The following is a 13,721-nucleotide window of genomic DNA, read 5'->3' as shown; positions in this document are numbered from 1 at the left end:
TTAATACATTGGGGGTACAGTGTCTGGTTGGCGGTCGACCATATTTGTGGCACTTAGGCAGCGATTTCTCTGTCCAGGTGCTGGCTGTGTCGGACATAGTGATCTACCGCACCCGGGCCGAGCGTCTCACCACGGACCTGTTCACTTTTCTCGGGGATGCTTCTCGAGCCTATGTTGACCACTTCACGCGCGAGCTCAAGGCACTCAAGGACCGCTGCAACCTCGCTGGACCCATCTCGGCATTGGGGCCTGCTGTCATTGTCTTCCACGAGACAATGCATACCAAGCCTTTGGGTGCCGGTGGTGCGTGCAATTCAGAATTGTTGATTGACCAAACAATATTTTACTGGACAGTTTGCCTGGCCAAGAGCTACTAAAACGGCTTGATAGCGTAAGCTGAAACACCATTACTCAAACTATGATTGAAATGTGAAAGACCAGTGAAATATGCATGCTGATGAATACCAACCCAACACCATTCTCCTAAGATTGAAGAAAGAAAAAAAAAAGGCAAATTGCTTTAAAAATAACATGCATTTGCAAGACTAGTGAACTGCGATGTGCAGTTCTATCATTTCGCTGATTTGGCCATGGTAACCACGGTAATCTCATGAGGAGAATGAGGAAGCAACGTTTGCTTCCTGATCGCAGTGGCCGCATTCCGATAATGGTGGAATTCACAAACGCTCGTGTACGTAGATTTAGGTGCATAACCCCAGGTGGTCGAAATTAATCCTCAGTTGTCCACTATGGTGTCTCTTGTAACTCACTGCACAGTTTTCGAGACATTAAACTCCACAATTTCATTTTACATTCCAGAGGGTTCGCTCTCTGCTGTTGAGGAACTGAAGAAGCGCTTCGGGCTAAGCAACCAGAGCTTCGATGCCTTCAGCGACTTGCAGTACGTGGGCATCCAGACAGTGAGGTTGCCGACGTGCTTTGATGGTTTGAGGGCCGCGGTGAAGAAGGTCATGGACAACTCCTCTGTGCGCTCTGCAAGACCCGTGGAGGTCATATTCCAGGCGCTGAAAGTGAGTTGGTGGCAGTGTAATGCGCTTTTGAGAATCCTTGCGCAGAGTAGCTCACTTGCATTAATTTGACAATACGATTTGCCTTTTATGTAATGCATGCCTGAAACTGTGAAGAGGAAAGTGCCTGTGTTTCATCAGACATTTTTTTTTTTTTTAAACATTTCTTTCAATTGACACATTGTGTAACTGGAACCAGTTTTTGATGTTTTGTAAGAAAATGAGGGAAAGCCAGCAACAGTAGGATTTTATGTACATTGTACATATTGTATTTTTGCGCATGTAAACCACAGCAAAAATTGAATGAATTTAATAGGAAAGTTGGGATGTGGGTTGCATGTGAATTTCGCCTTGAGGTTGGCTTCACGGCCGTGCATCACAGCAAAGTTTTTTGCCATCCAAAGTTTCGTTATCTCGCTTGTTGAAGCTCCCCACTTTCTTTGTTACACATTTCCCTCCTCTTTTCGTGTCACCGTTTGGAGTTTTGGCTGCGTTAGAAGTCAGTGTGTTAGGCTCGACGCTGCACTAGCTAACCGGAACTCGATCACTATGTGCTGTTCTCATCGGCAGTCCTTTAGATCACAACCAGAAACTGGAGATTACTGTCAGCATCACCAGAGAGGTTGGAGCCACAACTGCTGGCTAAGGATACAACTTGAACGAGTCGCCCATCTTCAAATGAACCTGTTTTACAAAGATTTGAGCATTGTATACAGTAATTTCCGCAGGTTATACAGGAGAATTTTTTTTTTTTTATTTCTTTCTGAGGTGTCGCAATTGAGGGGTGAAGGTTACATGTGTGAGGCAGGCTGTGTGAAGTCAACACACGTACGCCAGGTGATGCCTTTTGAAATACACCTGGAACTTGTTCCACGTGCTCGTCATTTATTTGAGCTAGAGAAGTAAGGTTCTTTATCGCCATCTCGGTGGGCTGTAAACCAAAATGTATGGACAACTGCTGTCCAGCCCATTTGTTCACCAATTGTTGACTGTCAGTTTAATATTCTACACTATTGTTATTGTAGATTTACAGCATTTCAGTGAGATCCCATTTCTATTTTCCAGGGCTTCATTCATAATGCTTGCAGCTGTGATCGCATTCCCTGCATTCCTTCTGTGCCATTTGGGGAAATGTGAAACCTGATTGAATGTCATTTTTACAGCAACTAGTAAAACTTGTACAGAGCCATATCGTAGCCTGGTCAGCGAGAGTGGTTGGCTTCTATGTTCAAGTATGGGTAGTCCTTTTGTACTGCATATAGTACCAGCAAGATGCCTGAAGGGCTGATCTGCATTAAACAGAAGAACGTTCATTCTTAATTGTTGCTCTGATTATTTGCCTTTTTGATTTCCCTTGGCAATGCATGATTCTACAGTAAAACAGAAATCTCAGATCAAATTCCTGACATTGCAAACTGATTGCAATTTTTTGTAACCTAAGCAGTGTTCATTGATTTCACTGTCAGAATCATAAGGTCCCTATGGAAGTGAAACAAAGCTGCAGGCAGCAGAAGATGCGAAGACATGGCACATTGAAATTTGCAGAACGATCCTAAACAGACATACCTTTCCATTTTTCTTAATTTAGTAAAATATTGAAAGTTTTTGCGCATAATTTGGGTTCATTTCACCTCGTGAAAGGGGATTTTGGAGACACTTGAAAGAGGTTCTGCAGTGGATTTCAAATAGTCTGGCAATTGTTAGTTGGACTGGGTCGCCAACACTGGTGGCGTCCCATGTGCGAGACATTACTTGGTTCAAACTATGCAGCTATTTATATATAAGCAAAGGCAGGCTTGCAGCAGCTAGTTTTAGATGCGAAGCATCTTATGGTCAGGGCTATGTCACTCCCTCCCTCCGCCGTGCGGCGTCCACACCCCTACTGCGCATCCTCCCCCTCCTCTCCTTGTCTCATCTCCTCTCCTCTCGGCATTCCTCCTCTCCGACGCTCCTCCTCTCCGGATTGCGCAGCGAATGGCAACACCTGCGGCTCCGTGCGCGATAATGCGAAGCAGCTTAGGTTAGAGGCGCGACGGTAGGCGCCCCAGAGGCACCGGCAACAGTCGCCAACGCCGCGCGCGTTCGGTGCGAACGCGGGCAAAGCGCCGATGGCGTCGACAACAGTTCTGCGCGTTGCTGGTGCTGCTGCATGTCCAAGTTTATACAGCTGATAAAACTACCTTGAGTGGACCCCATGGCTGCTTCGCATACTACTCAGGGTTCCCTACGGGAAGATGGCGTTTTTTTTTTTTTTTTTTGCACACCCCAAACCATATGAAGTATTCCTGGTGGTAGAAATTATGCACGTGGGCTACAATGATGAGTCCTCTGTTCTTTTTTTTTTTTTTTTTCGTGCGCTAGGTTGTGCAGCGACTTCTGCTCGCAGCAAAAACGCTTATGCTGAGTCACGATTACTAAATTTATGAACAAACAAATGGCATGGACTTTATTTTTTTCTTCTTTGGATTTCACATCTGGCCCAGGTGTCGTCGGTTTCATTGCTGTTTCCATCTCAAATGCATCACGATGTTGCAAGCTGTACTGCAGTAAGTGACAGAGGCGCTGAGCTTGCACAAGTTCATTGCACAGATTGGTGTATATATGCACCTTGCCTTGCGCTTCCAAAAGGGACTAGCCCTTTTGGGTGCCAATGTTTTCTGTTGATTGAAAATTTGCATTCACCATATTTATTGCACCTTCAGAATCATACAAGACGTACAGCAGCAGAATAGATTGGGAATTTTCAATTTTTCATTGATCTTTGTCAAATTTACAGAATGCAGACTCCATGCGAAAATGCACTAGCAACATTAGCACACTGGCAGGCTTGAAAAGCACCTATCCAGGCACTTGAAGATTATGCTTGGTAGAAGACACTGTGAAAAACAATACAAGAAGTCGGCCCACTATTATACAATAGTATACTCGAACAGAAAAAAAAACCACACTAGGTTAATAAAACACCTTACACCCGTTATTCAAACTTCCAGTGCAGTTCCAATCAGAAAAGTTTCAAGATGTATGCAAGACATTTTAAATATTATTACTTCCATCGATGCTTTTGCTGCCGATGCACTGTCCTGGCGTATATATCTGTGTACATAGCGCCTGAACGGGCTTTGCTGCATTATTGCAATTCCAGCTTTGCCTGAATTTGCAGCAGTGGCTCAGTTCCAAGATCCACAATGTGCATTTGGGCACTCGCTGTGTTCAAAAGTGCAGTTGCCACTATTATGTGTGCCTACATTCAGTGTCCTCGGAAGTATTAGGCCTAGCAAGCAAAGGAAGCAAAATGGCTTCCCCCATGCCACTCTCTCGCAGCACCGTCTGCTAGGGCATATTGTGAGCCAATAGTATCCTTCTGATGATATGCACGTAGAGATGCGCATGTCATGCATTACTGGCCACTGTTGCACTCAAACGTGGAAATGCGAGCATTTCAGAGTTTCATTGCTGCCGCAAGCTGGGCAGGGCAGGACTTGGCACTCTACACTTGAACAAGCAATGAAGCAAACATGCATTTAGGCTTTCCGAAGTGTAACAATTTCAAGTTCAAGCACTCGAGGTTGGCAATTTCGGGGTGATAAATGCGCACAATGCGACTTCACTGGTGCAAGGTGCCTATATACCCTGGTGCTTGTTGTGTGTGATAATGTCAAACTTGAGATAGCGCACAGACAGTTCCATCAAGAGCCTTTTACTGACTGTGTGGTACATTTATTTTTCGCACTTCAGCTTCTAAACGAGAGGTTCAGCGGTGACATTGACAACACTGTTTCAAGCCCATTTCCCGACCAGTATTTCACCTGCCCCGTTACGTGCATCGCTTGCAAGTAAGTTTGTTTTCTTTCTTTCTTTTCTATACTACTTTAATTTTGGCTTTCTCTTTTATTGACAATTCCTTTCCTATCGCACAATGTGTTGTGTGCACCTTAGATTATGTAAAATCAGGTAGTTCGTAGATTTAGGTGCGGCGCATGTCAACATTGAATAAGATGCTGCCTTTCTCGTGCAGTTAAATTGTCCTGGTAAAAACATGTTTGCTATGTCTGGAATGACAGCCATTATCACTAATTAAGCGGCCAGTAATTATAATTTGGCTGAGTAAGCTTTTCATATCGTGCAGTTTCAACTGTTTGAGGCAGTAATACATACCAGATGGTTGGGCATTGGCCTAATCAATGTTGCAGCTGGTTCTATCTGTGTTGGGAGTGTTTTTTAAATCTGCTAGCATTCATTTCATTATGTAAAATGAAATGTGAGGTTAAGATTGAAGTAAAACAAACTGGGCTACTACCAATAAGGCAAGTCCTTAAATTCTCCATTGCTCACTTTTGTGCTGTTTACATCAAGTTTATGGCTTAGATTTTAGGGGCGAAGCTCCTTATAGCGGCACCCGTTCCGTCCCCGTCGTAGTAGTAGTAGTAGTGTGTAACCAGTCTGAGAAAAATGAGAAAAAAATTCCGAAGTTGTGTCCGTAGCGCGGAATCGAACCAGGGACCCCTCGCTTCCGAGCGCGCGGCGTTAGCCCACTACGCCACGAAGGGGACATGAACAAACGCACCACGGTGGCTATAAATACGCAACATTAACGAAAGGCCGCGTTTCTAGCGCGTTTCTAACGCGTTTGTGCTAGCGCGTTACGGCCCGTGTAAGAAGCTGGTGTAAGACGCTGTGGCCTCTCCACCTTACCTTCAACGCGTTTCGAACGCGCTGCCCAAAGCGGTGGCAAGTCAAGTCGAGGAGCGTTTATGAATACGGGGGGGTATACTCTCTCAGCAGTCATGTGATGGCGTCGGCAAACGCGGTGCACGTTCCGGCATGTGTAAATGGCTGCGTAAGACGCTGTGGCCGCTCCCCCTTACTAGAGAGTACTGCACGTTTCTAACGCGTTTGTGCTAGCGTCCCCTTAAGCGGGAGATCCGTTGATTCTCTCCGGAGCTTCGCCCACTCATCATCATTCACCCCGTGGATATGCTGTGATTTTTTTTGTTTTTCTTCTGGAAATAGAAGTGCTTTAATAGACCCAATGTCTAGGTTTAGAACCGGCTATTTACTCATGTTGTGTATTTCCTATGAAGCGGCTTCAGTTTTGGTCTCTCGAGAACTGACATTTGTTCAGCTCAATGCCAGAAGTTTTTGATACATCTTGATTTTGCTTTTAGTACAATGAAAGCCATTGCTGTATAACCGAACAGTGACATTGTACTGTATTCCACTGCCCTCTAAGCTGAAGTTTATGCATTTTCCAGTCACGTGCATGCTGCAGCATTCAGTTTGTGTGAGCGGTAGGATTTCCGCATTTCTGTTATGTCGCACTACTGATGGTTACACTAAGCTTTTCAACGTCAGGCACCAAAACTACATTGTAAAGTGTTATCTCATAAATGAATCATTTTTACACAATGGTGGATGCTACACTGATATTTGCTTGCACATACACAGTGCTGTAACGAGAACAGTTGAAATATTGGTGCTTTTAGCACTTTAATTATCCACGCAAGCTTGCATTCCATTGGGAATGGAATGAAAAATTGCAGGTGTACAATTAGCGCCCAATTTTTCAAACTCCCTAGAAGCCGTGAAAACGTCCAAAAAATCGGGGGTAGTCCATAAAAATGAATGCATGCCTTTTACTGCCCCCAATGGTTCAACTCGCCGCAGGCACATCCAAAATATATCTGAAGGCCTGCCAGTACATGTTACAGTGACAGGAGACTGCAGGTTCATGCCTGTATAATTAAGGAATACATACTATGCCTCATAACAGTTGACCCGTCCCACTCTTGGTATGCTTCACCGTGTAACACTGCTGTATTGAGGCGAAGCTGACTTTCGGGACCCGGAATTATGCAACGCTTCGTGCTTTCCGAGCTTCGAAGCCATTGGCAATGATTACAAAGGCGGATTCAGCGCCATTCCTGACGGCGGGGAATTCTTTCATTAAAAAACATGGCACCGAACGGCAAGCAGCTTGGTAGCGAACATCAAAGCAGGTATGCCTAGTGCTGCCACGGTGGTGGCTACAGCTGCTAGCGGATCTACGTGCGAGAGCGCCTGTTCAGGGCGGCAAGATACTCAAAATGGCAGCGGCAGTGGCTTCGATAACGTCGTTTTAGACTTGCAGTTATGCTAAAATGTCCGGAAAATCAGACGGCGAAGGGTTTTTGCGGCTGAAATTTCATACGTTCTTATACATTGATTCTATGGTGTACGTGGTGGTGCTGCGAAGGCATCCGAATTATCGGGCATGTCCGAAAAATCGGTTGTTGACTATTGCGATTTAGGTGCAGATTGAAGTGACAAAAATAATTTGAAGTGTTCTGCTGTGAAGTCTTTCACAGTTTGAGTGTTGCTCTGAGGTGTCAGTCAATCATCCAAGCAATCAATGAAGCTTAATTGACCTGACAGTAGCTGGCTTGTGCCACAGGAATGCCCGCTTCATTTTCCTTCATTTTTGTATACCCTGGTTACAGAGCTCGGTGCAACAAGACCATGAACCACCAAGAGGCTCACAGTTGCAATGCCAAGTGCAAGTATCAATACCAACTCGACAACCGGGTCCAGCAGTGCAAGGCAAGTGCCCGAGGGGTAGCTCTAGGAGGCTAAAGCCCCATCGTTGTTTCATTGACCAGTCCGTTGGTTGGTGAACTTGCATTGGAAGACTAGTTGGTCTCAACCTCTGCCACCTTTCTTTGTTCAAATGCAGGACTGTTATGAAAAGTCGGGCCGCGAGGTGGTTCTCACTCCGCAGACTGCTGCCAAGAATGATTCTGCCGTGACTGCATGGGTGAAGTTTGCGTGGTCAGGGTAAGAAGTATACAGCTGCCTTTGAAGGTTTCAGCACTGTAGTAATATGATGCACACTTTTTAGACATCTTTTGTCAATGACATGTAGGTACAGCTTAGACCACTTATAATATAAACGCTTAAAGTGCAGAACCGGCAATAATGCGGATTTTCCTGGCTCCTGCTTACCCTCCCTAGAACTCTATGTATATGCATACCGCTTATAGTGCAATCGCGCGATACAAAATGCTGGTTGTAATGCGGCTTCTGTGAGGAAATCCCGCACACAAGCTAAACAAGGTGCACCAGCCAATGGGAGAGGAAAGCAACGAGGGCGATGCAGAGAAGGAGATGTGGAGCAAACTAACTGGGAACGGGAAAAAAAATGCCCTGGCTGCGCAATCTGAATTACCGATCCCTGTGGAACCCCTGTTGTAAGAGGCACAGGATCATATGGTATGTTTTGAATGACAAATTGTGACCGGTGTGATGTTTAGATGCGAAGCATCTTATGCTCGGGGCTATGTCCCTCCCTGAATCCGCCGTGGGGCGTCCATACCCGCACTGCGCACCCTCCTCCCCCTCCTCTCCTTGTCTCATCTCCTCTCCTCTCTGACGCTCCTCTCCTCTGCGCATGCGCATCCTCCACAGTAGGCGCCCCGGAGGCACCGGCAACAGTCACCAAAGCCGCGTGCGTTCGGTGCGAACGCGGGCAAAACGCCGACGGCGTCGACAACAGTTCTGCGCGTTGCTGGTGCTGCTGCATGTCCAAGTTTATACAGCTGATAAAACTACCTTAAGTCGACCCCATGGCTGCTTCGCATACTACGCAGGGTTCCCCTACGGGAAGATGGTGTAATTTTTTACCGATAAGTTTATCTCCAATCACAGCCGTAATTTTTGCAATTAGTTTAGTATGACATACACAGTAAAATGCTTTCATCATTCATCTTTGCATTCATCTTTGCATTTTAAACTTAGTAAAACATATGTGCTCATGCAGCTTCCATCTTGGGTTGCACCACTTGGATTGTGCACACTTTATGCATGACCACAAAGCTTCAAGGAATAGGCTAGATCACGGTGTAAGAAGAACAGGTGCTCCGATGACGCGGGGGCCGCTGGTGAGAAACGAATCTCGCTAATGGTGGAGTTTCACGTATGCACCGCTGCACGGCAGCACACACTACAAGGCTGAAAAAGCGGGAAATTCGAACGTGGTAAGTAATTGTAACTGTACGTAAAGCTCGTTGAAAAAACTAAAACACTTCTTTTTTTTTTTTTTTTTTTTTACTGTTTCTGTCTGCCACTAAATCCCTCAAGCGCCGAAACAGACAATGACTCCGACAGTGCGGTCGCGTCACATGCTCTAGCAGACGGCGTGTGTCTATCCTTGGAAGCGGTCGCCAACAAGCGGCACGGGCAGATAATAAGCTCTTAGTTTAGCAATGTTCACTTCAAAATTTAGCAATCTGTCATCGTCGTTCTTGGTAAGCACTTAAAAATTCACACAACCAGTCTGAATCTCAAGAGAGGGAAGGAAGATCTGCATCTCGAGCCGCGACGTTGCATGGTGGAGACGAATTGTAGGCAAGACGTGATTCGCACCAAATTGCAACAGCGGGTCTGGCATGTGCAAAGACAGAGCTTCCATGCTCAGTGAAAAGAGCCGACTGCATGGTTCGTAAGATGCTCTCGAAAGTGGACACCACGTCCTGCGACCAGGAGAGTACGGCTGCGAGAAGCACTTTGACCCGGCGTATGTCACAAGTTCATGGACAGCAATGCACAATAAATTTGTTCTCGTCAGCACGTCCAGCAGAGCAAATTTGAGAAATCTGGATAAGCTCGTGTAAAACTGTGTGTATATATATGCTACGAGATAGGCCACATGGGTACGTACGTGCCTGCAAATCGCTTGACATCTTTTTTTTTTTTCTTTGGTTCACAAGTTTCAGTTATCTCTAGTCTCTTTTTCGTCGTGAATGCTTAATAACTGAGTGCAGCACTGAGAGAAATACTATGCACTTCTGCTTAGAAAAGGCAACAAAGCACCTCAGCAATTAAAAATTCCCATATTAAGATTTTGTCACATAAAGAGAGTGGCCTAAGGTTTGTCGTTAAAAGCAGTTGCAGTCAGTCTAAAAAACACGCTGCAAAGTGCGCTCCCAGCACCGTGGCCAGGGAATGTTTTCCCCCGGCACCCCAGCTCCCTCGAGCCTCCTAGTTGCGTGCACCCCCAGCGGCGTCCCAACATTAATGAGATGTGCAGTGCGCTTCCGTCGGAGCACCTGTTCTTCTTACACCGTGGGTTAGATGCTTATGATATAATATGCAAGGCTTAGTGTGTGTACATTAGGTTCCTGGCTGCTGTCTGAGTAAAACAGCATACATTGCTCAGCTGTCTCAGGTGTTCTATTAATTTACACAAACCTTATCATGTTCTAATTATGAGTGAAGACCTCTACCCATATTATGATTAGCAAATCATGTTTGGTAACTTTTGATGGAACTGAATCCACTACTTTGCTGCTTTTCAGTGGCAGGCACATTTAAAGGGCCCCTTACCAGGTCTGGCCATTTTCAGCTGCCAAGTGCAGTGCATACGATGTGCACTGACAGTCGTGTCTGCTAAGTGTTACATCCCTATGCACGGTGGAAAGAGCTTAAATTTCAAACCAAACACTGTTTGCCCTTCTCCTCGTGGGCGCCACGCTCCCAGCCGGAGAGTTGATGTCGATTGTGTAAGTGTGCCTACGTACATGACAGTGCTGTGACGTTGCTCAAAGTGACACGTGACTTCGAGAATTATTCAAAGCAACATCAGTTATTTGTTTAATCTAGCGCTTCAATAGACGAATTAAAGTTTAGTGAAATATTCAAACATGCAAACCGAATGTCTGCGTATTTTTGTTCTACTTCCTACCGTAGCAAGAGAGATGTACTTCCATTACCTCTCCTTGTTCCCACAATGTGCAGTTGCGCGCAGAGAACAAAACTGTCATTTTCTACAGTGTTACAGTGTTGCGATAATGCTCTTTCATCCTCTCGCGCCTGATGCAATGCTTGTGATGGTAGCACTGATTTATACCACTAAATCAGGGGAAGTATTCTGTAAGAGTCTACCTAGTGGACTGTCCATTTCGGCCGCTGCTGATTGGCTGCAGCTGCACGAGTGAGGAAGAGACAGGTGCCCCCAGCCAGTCTCCTTCTCACTCGTGCAGCTGCAGCTAATCAGCGACAGCCAAAATGGACAGTCCACTAGGTGGACTCTTACAGAATACCCTCCCAGGTGTTCTCGTGCAGAGTGCGCAATATCGTCGGCTGCACGAAACGAGACCAATGCAACAGCTCATGCGCGAGACCGTCACCGGAAGTGTTCCACTCAGCAAAAATGCTCAAGAGAAAGAAGAAAAAAAAAAAAAAGGCGGTGCCCATGACGTATTATTCGTCGCACGATCCTCCGGCTCCAGTATGGGAGAACTCAGGGCAGGAATTTCTCTCACAGAGGCTAGACGGGGCAAGTGGAGAGATTGCCTATTTTGGCGGTGACGCTCACCTGTTGTTAAGTCATGGGTTCGAGGCACTTCAAATATTTCTATCTCCGCTATTAATTGATTTGAAAGGATTATTGCGGTAGAACACTCCTTAGAGGGCACATAACAACTTCCAGCGTATAACCAAAATTTTCTACGTGGCCTCGTGAAGGGCCCTTTAATGTGGAAACAATCTTCTGAGATTACTGTGATATTAATTGTGATAGGTTGGCACTATTGGCTTATCTCATTGATTACCGTGTGCCCTTCCATGTCCAGATATGTGCTCGAGTGTCCCAGCTGTGGTGTCATCTACCAGAGCCGCCAGTACTGGTACGGCAACAGGAACCCTGACGAGACAGTGACCAGGGTCGAAATAGTGCACGTCTGGCCTGGTGTAAGCATGTTTTGCATTATTGCGTTCAGTAGTCCCTGCAGCACCTGTGTTCGTTTGCCCTTTCCTGCTTTTCAGCCTTCCATGATTTTTTTTTTGCACGTAATTTTATTTTGCGTCAGCGATGTTCAAGCACGTACATTATTGACGATGAAAGCTATCATTGGCAGCATTTTCTTTTTTTCCTATAGAAGGATGGGAGTGTATTTGTGGGCACATTGGTTAAAAAAATAATAGGCATAGCATGGCAGGCATATGTCTAGTGGAGTATAATAAAAGGAATTGTTCAGCCTCATCTGGGCAGTTTTCCGCATTGATAACCCTTCTCCTGCCAGTTGGACAAACTGCATACCTGCCATCGCTCCACAATTTTCTGTAATGTTAACAACTTGGGCCACAGGATTTCTGCAAATGTTAAAATTCCTAGTTTGGCAGATACGAAATAGGTTCCGGACGACTTGTTCGTGAAGTGTAGCGTAATAGTATTAGAAAGAAAAAAAATGTGTTTCTTGCAGGAGAAGTTGGCAACACAGGAGTGCAGTAACACCGCACAGAGGGTTATCGACTGGACTGCAGACCATCACTGAGACGGTCTCAACGTACAGTGCACGACCAACACGCACCATGTCTGACTGGATAAATGACCAGATTGCACCTTCATACTGGGTCCCCAACTACCAGATTCAGGTAAGACCTCTCACCTGAATGCAAGTTGTGCCGGCACTTAAAATGGGAATTGCACATTTGGAGGACGTAAGTAGAGCTTTGAAGATTCCTTGCTTCAGCTGCAGCTAGTTCATGAGGGTTGATGAATGCTATGTAATGCATTTTTTTTTATAATGCACTTACAACCCTTGTAGTAGGCTGGACATCCAGAAAACTCGTGAAAAATTTCTGATCATGCATTATTGATCCTGGAACCTTGATTTGGTCTATGCACATTAAGTAAATCTGCAAGGGTTTTAAAGGGACACTAAAGGCAAACTATTAAGTCACGCTGAAGTGACTAGATTAGTGCTCGAGAATCTCTAAGGCGTCAATATCATCGCGAACAGAGCTTTAGTAATCGAGAAATTGAGGTAAATACAGGACACGATTAGAGAGTCCCCCGGTATATTATTCAAGTACTTGCCCAATGACGAAAGCACTCCTCATTTAAATTCTATCACTAATACTTAACCACTCGTTATAGAAACATCATTGTATTGCATTATAAGACGAAAGGAAATGCTACTTGTCCAGTTCTATTTCATTTTAAAAAAAAAGAACTCATTGCCATTACACGACGCGGGCGGTTGAAAGGTTTCATTTTCGCTTAACTCTACGCTGCCCGCGCTTTCGCATTTCAGTAGTTTCGTTATTGCGTAGTGCTGTGCTGATTTTGCTGGCTCGCTAAACTCGCACAAACTGCAAGTAGCAGAGAATTCCACTTCCATGTGATGTCGCAGGATGTCCGAACGGTCCACGCCACTTGACCAAAAGCATCTGCAGCCGCGAATCCATCGCTCTGTCCTGGCTCGGTTTATCCATGTCCGCGCGTTGGAATTTTGTGCAAAAAAGACGTATCGCTGTCTGTCGGGCATCGTATTACTCACCGACAGCAGCAAAGGGTGGTGATGGCGTATGCAACGTCACTACTCCCAAATCTCCTGCCTCAAATCTCCTGCCACCCTGGTTGGGTGGCAGGAGAATTGAATTGCGATAAAGGTATTCGGACCTTTCAGATGCAATTTTCGCATAAACCAAAGTCTTCTCGTGGCACGAAACAAGCGTTGCGAGGTTTCTGAAATGGTATTGTTTTTAAACAGTCCACGTCGACTTAGTATTTAATTTAAATTGTATTAGTAAAGTACCCTTTTACAATACAAAAAAAAAAAGAAAAAAGACCGACCATGTAAACCATCTTAGTAAGGCAGAAAATATATTGGAAAAGTAAGGAGCAGTACTGAAACATGGTTGTATGAGCTCTTGAAG

The 13,721-nt window shown here is 45.3% G+C and overlaps 1 protein-coding gene across 1 annotated transcript in view; it reads left to right on the top strand.

The window, feature by feature from the left end:
* LOC119457708 (zinc finger FYVE domain-containing protein 1-like) overlaps positions 1 to 13,721 on the top strand; it is a 43,395-nt gene that overhangs the window by 16,049 nt on the left and 13,625 nt on the right. Inside the window, 8 exon segments of the mRNA XM_049670941.1 lie at positions 78 to 303; positions 820 to 1,031; positions 4,764 to 4,861; positions 7,505 to 7,632; positions 7,664 to 7,838; positions 11,633 to 11,750; positions 12,263 to 12,313; positions 12,315 to 12,434. Of these exon segments, the coding sequence (XP_049526898.1) occupies positions 78 to 303; positions 820 to 1,031; positions 4,764 to 4,861; positions 7,505 to 7,632; positions 7,664 to 7,838; positions 11,633 to 11,750; positions 12,263 to 12,313; positions 12,315 to 12,434 (1,128 nt within the window).

The sequence above is a fragment of the Dermacentor silvarum genome, chromosome 7 (genome assembly GCF_013339745.2).
Source record: "Dermacentor silvarum isolate Dsil-2018 chromosome 7, BIME_Dsil_1.4, whole genome shotgun sequence".
Taxonomy (NCBI): domain Eukaryota; kingdom Metazoa; phylum Arthropoda; class Arachnida; order Ixodida; family Ixodidae; genus Dermacentor; species Dermacentor silvarum.
This window is presented reverse-complemented; position numbering and strand designations above follow the sequence as displayed.